At 41.9% G+C, this 6,743-nt stretch overlaps 1 protein-coding gene across 1 annotated transcript; it reads left to right on the top strand.

The window, feature by feature from the left end:
- The first annotated feature begins 1,268 nt into the window (after positions 1 to 1,268).
- LOC116189406 (probable E3 ubiquitin-protein ligase RHC2A) lies at positions 1,269 to 3,178 on the top strand. The gene has a single exon (XM_031519063.1). It carries the CDS (start codon positions 1,531 to 1,533, stop codon positions 2,695 to 2,697), a length of 1,167 nt encoding a protein of 388 aa, XP_031374923.1. The 5' UTR covers positions 1,269 to 1,530; the 3' UTR covers positions 2,698 to 3,178.
- The last annotated feature ends 3,565 nt before the right edge of the window (positions 3,179 to 6,743 follow it).

Below are 6,743 nucleotides of genomic sequence, written 5' to 3'. Positions count from 1 at the left end.
AACCTGTCTCTCCCCTTGCCCCCCACTGCACCCCAAGCCGGCAGAACAGTTCTTAGTTTGACTTAACAGCCTCAGTGAGAGGCCCGTACCCAACGTTCTTCTGATCTTGAGACACATCGCCGCCTCCCCCACTTTCTTCCTTCTGTGATCTACATCCTTTAAGCTTTAATCCGCGAATCTGTCGGTTCTACCGCACGATCCCTATCCTGTACGAACGCGTGAAGCCGCATAGTCCCCCCTGCAGAATTCGGTCGCCAGTGGAATCAGTGGACAACCGTCGAATTTTGTCGGGCCCCTACCAGTGAGTGTTACGGTATAAGAGGCGTCTTTGTCCGAAACCACTTCCATATCGAAATGAAAGGTACTTTCTTCCACCAATTTCAAGTTACATTCTGTGATTTTCCACCATTTTTATGCCGAGTTGAGGATATTTCTTCACCCATGCTGTTGGTCGAAGTACCTGATGATTTTTGGTCGATTTCGGTTTGATTGCTTTCTGTGTACATTTGTGCGGTGGATTTTGTTGTTGCTATTGGTCAATTTATCGATTCCGGCTGCTTTGGATTGGAATACTAATCTGTTTTGCATTGATCTGTTTTGCTGAAACCTTCCTCGTTGCATTACGTAATTGTATTGCAAATGCAATATGGAATGCGGAAACAAGAGGAAATCAGTAATATTGGAATGAATGGAAGGTATAGATAATTAATTATAATGAGATTGTATGTTTAATAATATATGGGGCCCACCAGTTTGACTTTTGAAATGTGTGTTTTGTTGTGTAGTGTATTGAGTTAAAGTTAAAGTTAAAATCTTAAACCACGACTCTGAAAACAAACGGGCTAGGTGTGTTTGATTTTAGAGTTAAGTAAAGTTGAGTTTTGATTTTAATTGAGTTGTAATGATTGTGTTATTGAATTATGAGAAAAATGTGAAAAAGTAATGAATAGTTAAGAAAAATAATGATTATTGTTGAATTGTGGAAAAAGTAATGGATAGTTGAGGGAACTTAATATTAAAATTAAATTAAATAGTTAAAAAATTGAAGAAAAAAAGTAATAATCGTGTTGTTGATTTTTATTGTGTATTGAGTTGAATTAAAATTATAAAATATGGTTGTAAAATTAAATGGAGCGTATATTCTGGTGGCGCCTGACACTGAGCCCATATTCTCTTACTTTTCTAACCAATCACGTACCCCACGTGTCGGATCCGAAGCCGTTCATCCGTCCATGATAAATTTGTTCATGTCCGTTACCGTCTGCGGTCAGACACACAACCACCTTTTCCGGTTTTCCCCATTTCACCCTCTCCGACAATTCCCATTTCCTTCTCTTTCCGTTTGTTACCCGACAAATCCCCTGCACCGTACGGCCCCCTTTCCATCTCAAGATCCGTTCTTTCTTCCCAATTAGCATCCACCGCCGCCGTCCCGGTTCCCGAGCGAATTGGTCGGTGTCCTCTCGATTCGGGGGCGAATTCGCTGCTTTCGGGGCTTTAGGGTTCTGCAGGCAGCGGTCGGAGTCTTCGATGCCTTCGTCGACGCCGTCTTACTGGTGCTACCAATGCAGCCGGTTCGTCGGGATCTCCTCCCGGGGCTCAATCACCTGCGCCGACTGCGACAGTGGATTCATTGAATCGATCGAAGCCCCAAACCTAGGGATTCAGGGCGAGACTCGCCGCCAGCGATTGTTCCCAGGGGACGAGATGTACGTGGCGGGTTCGGGTTCCGGTCTTGGTCCTGGCTCTGGCCGGAATCCTTACTCCACTGCTCGACGGAATCCTAGAAACCCTAGCCCCAGCAGCCGATCTCCATTCAACCCGGTGTTCGTGCTCCGCAGACCCGCTGATCAAGAGGACGGGAGGAACGGTTTTGAATTGTATTACAACGAGGGGGGTGGCTCCTCCCTTAGGCCGCTGCCACAGGGGATGTCGGAATTTCTACTTGGGTCAGGCTTTGATCGGCTTCTCGACCAGCTATCGCGAGTCGAGGTTAATCCCCTCGGGCAAGTTGAGGAGATCTCACCTGCCTCTAAGGCCGCGATTGAATCAATGCCCATTATTAGAATCGACGGGGATCATGTAGGAACTGAATTACATTGCGCTGTGTGCAAGGAATTGTTTGAATTGGGGGCAGAGGCGAGGGAAATGCCGTGTAAGCATATGTATCATCCAGAGTGCATACTTCCGTGGCTTTCGACCCATAATTCTTGCCCTGTTTGCCGCCATGAGATGCCGCTAAATAACCGGCAGGAAATGCAGGAACAGAGCAGGGATGAAAACAGGTCGGAGGAGGACGAGGACGAATGGCCAGTTGGATTAACCATCTGGAGGCTGCCAGGTGGCGGGTTTGCCGTAGGGCGGTTCTCAGGCCGGAGAGGAGGAGGGAGTGGGGAGAGGGAATTACCAACAGTTTATACTGAAATGGACGGCGAGTTTAACAACAATAACAGTAATGAGGGGTTGCCAAGGAGAATATCCTGGGCTCCGAGGGAGAGCAGAAGAAGGGAGCGCGGGGGGTTGAGAAGGGCGCTGAGGAACTTGTTTGGGTGTTTCAGAGGATCTCAGGGCTTGGGGTCGAGTTCCAGTTCGACTTCAAGGGTGTCAAGAAATGGATCTCCATTGCCTTTCCGGGCCTCATCATCAGCCAGGCAGAGGGCTTGGAGTGTGGAGGCTAGGTCAGGGAGTAGAGAATGATGATTTTGCAGGGTAAATTTTCAAGGGTCGGAAGTTAGACATGTTTAGGAGAAGCATGGATTAGCAGTAGCTCCTACTCAACAAAGTTTACATTCGGGAGGGAATCACTGCTTCATAGCAATGAATTTGCTTTAGCTTTGGCATAACAAATTAGGAATATGGAGTCCCCCGGAGCTGTCTGAGTAGAATTAGACGGGAAGTTGGAGACTGTGGGAAAGAGCTGTGAAGATTTCTCGGTGGGGGTAGTAGCTGCTTTCTTTTGGGGGCAGGGAAGGTAGCGGCTCTTCTATTTAGTCCCTTCCCAAATTAATTGAAGCCCAGTTTCTGGCGTGGCTGTTGCTATTGATATGATGTACACTTTGTTGCAACTATAGGAGGTTGTTCTTGCATTCCGTTGGAACTCGATTGTATCGTTGTATAAAGAAGTGAGATTTTACCAATGAATGGAAACACTGCACAAAAGTTGCAGATTCTGACATGAGGAGATTGTTGTTACTTGTTATGAACAAGATATATGATGAATTAACCATTGGATTCTGTCTTGAAGTTTTAATAGCAATCTGACTGGTACAATTCATAGCTCCTGCAGAGACTTGTTCGTGTCCTACATCTTGCAACTGTCTTAATTGCAGCCGTTCCATTATGGCCTGTAATTTGTCCTTAACCGGGGCTGATAGGATGAGCTGGTCCTTCTTTCCTTATATGCAGCAGGAGCTTGTCCTAACTCGGTAACGGCAGTCACGAACAGTTTAAAAGTAAACCGAGGAGGAGGATGCTCTGCCACTTCTGGTTGAGTTGAGACTTTCCTGAATCTACTGATGAAAATCTTCACTCACTTTCTGTTATTTTGTACTAGTCCTTGGCCTGCCTTTAACGTCACTTTCCCGCATCTCGGGAAACAAACACGTGATTCAATGTATTCATAAGAATCCTTGAATGATAATAAAAAAGCAACAATTGAAAAGAACATACTTGCGGTAGTTGCAGGAAGATATAGGTCTTGGCCATAGCTGGATTATGATTTTCTGCTCCTTAGCTCCAGTCATAACATACTAGAAAGAAATTCATTGCATGTCATTTAAAATAACTCTTCGTACTTAAATAAGTTCTACATACTTTTATTATGGTTAAATTCATCACCGGACGAAACCCAAATGTTCTGGAGAAGAGAATCACCGGACTCTTTACAGCAATATGAGATTTCTACTTTAGATTTCTATCTTCGAACTTTCAAGGGACATCCTAACGGTAGTCAACAATTACTCTTTGGAGAAAAAGAAAAAAAACATAGCGCTTATCTGAAAAACTGATTAAAAGACATTGAAGGATCTATTTCTTCAATCATCAGCATTTATTAGTGATAGGACCTGATACATAAGCTTAATCCATTTCTGTATGTAGCAAATTTTGTGGGCTTTATCAAAGTCGGGTGCAAAAATAAGAAACCGCCACTTCATAGCGAGACTTACTGAGTAAGCGTATATGGAGCCATCATTATTGAAGGTTCCGCAAGTTATCTGTTGGCTGCACTTTAACAAGGCCTAAATTTCAAGGGAGAAAAATTAATCAGTGCTGATGAATACTCCCATGAAACATTAGAGGAAGTCGACGCAGAAATAATCAACCAACAATAATAGAGTAAATCTAAGAGTTCCATCATCGCCTGGGAAAGGATTCTACCAAGTTTGAGTTCAATTACCAATACAGCTCAATGGGGACGAAAGATGGCAATCAAAAGACAGGAAAAGCGAACGCATTGTAACTGACAGAACGTCCTAGATAGATGTAGCCTATGTAGCAGCAGCACTGAGCAACTTCATGGCCACAAGTTCCTAAGAGGGTGCTGAAGAGATACGACTTCCTGGATGAAAACCAGATGATGAAAACCAGCTCATTGCCTGGATGACGGAATATATATCTCATTGCCCTCGCGATGGCACTTAAATGTGAAGCTTTGCTGGGAATCATCCAGATGATAAACACCGGCTCGCCCTTCAATTGACCCAAACTACCATAGGAAAAAACACAACCATCAACCATGGGACCAAAAGAAGAATCTTTGACAGAATGTGACATATTTAATTATGAAAAAGATGATCTTTCTATAATGAAGAATGTGAGCCATGTGGGTTGATTGAGCGGTCGAAAAGAGTGAATTAAGATGGTGGTGACACTTCTCAAGCTTGACTTCCGACACTCTCGTACAACCCAGAGCGGCCATCAAAGTGCGTTTGCCAGAGAGGCTAACGTAATTAATTCTTTTAAGCTTTTGAGGTGTTCATGGCCAGGATTATATCAACAAGCTCATTATTATATGCATCGATGCATTCAGGGAAACTAAAATTATACCGGCAACACCTACCCAATTCAGATAATGTCTTTTCGGTTGAGCTAGACTTTTCGGTGCACGGCATACCCTGTGATGGCATTAATATTAACGATGGTGTTAATATTCTTCCACATACTTTTTCAAGCTTAATTACTTTTTTTTTTAATCATTTTCAATAACGATGGCCGTAATATTCTCTCGTCTGTTCTCTGTGCCGTCCACATCCCGATCAAGTACATTCCAAGTTCCTCATCTTCTTCTAGCTTCTCTCTCTCTTTCTCTCGGCCGTTCTCTATGCCGTCCACATCCAGACCAAGAACGTTGCAAGTTCCTCTCAAATTGTGCCGTTGCCTGAGGAAACATTTTCTTCCAATATTTTCTCTTTTTCTTAAATATAAAAAAAGGAAGAAAAACAAAGGGGGGTTTTAGGGTTTAGAAGTTCAAGTATCGGTCGCTTCCCCTTGAGTCCAACATAGATAAAATATATATGTATGTAAGCATTTAAAGTTCATATATTTTTTTGAAAATAAAGAAATAGTGAGGCCCAACGTACAATTTTTTTTTGGTTGGAATGTCCTTGATTTGTTCGGCCCAGTCCAAGGTCCATAAATTTATCTTCTTTGCTTCAGTTCCAGCAGGGCCAAGCCCACTAGTGACCCAACATCTCTCTTCAAATAACTAAAGGAATTCGAGCAACTAAAATGGACCGGCCCAGTCTAAGTCCAACATCATCAATTTTTTGTTCGGCCCAGTCTAAATAGTCCAACATTATCATCTCCATTATTGGAGGCGTGATGATTTAACTTGCTTTGCTTGTTCATGTTTCCCTCCGGCTTTAGCCCAAAGTGAATGTGTGGAAATTGTGCCGACTATTTCCCTCCATGCATTTTAATTTCTACCACAAAAAATAATAATAATTGACATTTTTATATTAGAATAGTTAATAAATAAATGACAATTTATTGACAAAATTCATTTCTTTATCCAGAGTTATTTCACTCGTCTTTTAATGTAAAGCATACATATAATAATGCCATTAATTAAATTGGTGAGGTAAATAGGTTAATTAAATTTTATTAAACTCATAACCTGTACCTACACCCAAAAACGAAACCGTCAAACCCCCAGTAAAATTGAACAAGCAAGAAACTGTTCCTCCGAATTGGTTCAACTCTCTGTGGAACTTCACATTCTTCCCTCTTCCGTAGAAAAGATTATGCTTATACAAATAAGAAAAAATAATAAATTATCGGGGTTATAAAATGACATAGAACCGAAATAATATAGTATAATTACCAGGTTCGTGAGAAAATAGGATGATGAACTAACATAATTCGAATATTAATTGAACTGTTCTTAATTACGTACACTATTATCTCTAAGATATTGAAATCTTGCTTCATATATATTAGAGCTAATGGAATTGGTGTAATTCCTAATATATAAAATATTAGAAACTCGAGTATTATCAATGCCTAGAAATAAACTAATGTATGACAAAGGCATAAATTTCAAAAAAAGGAAGAATTATACATTAAGAGAAAAAAAAAAAAGAGAGAGAGAGTGAATTTTGTGCAAATGTTATATTAAATCGTCACATGAAATGAGGCATCACAGTCGGGGGATGTTGAGAAGCGATTGGGGTTCAAGAGAAGGAGCAGCAATTGAGAAATGAGGAGATGCGGAATCGGAGGGACGACATCGGGGAGGTGGAGCG

Source organism: Punica granatum, chromosome 8, assembly GCF_007655135.1.
Source record: "Punica granatum isolate Tunisia-2019 chromosome 8, ASM765513v2, whole genome shotgun sequence".
Lineage (NCBI taxonomy): Eukaryota > Viridiplantae > Streptophyta > Magnoliopsida > Myrtales > Lythraceae > Punica > Punica granatum.
This window is presented reverse-complemented; position numbering and strand designations above follow the sequence as displayed.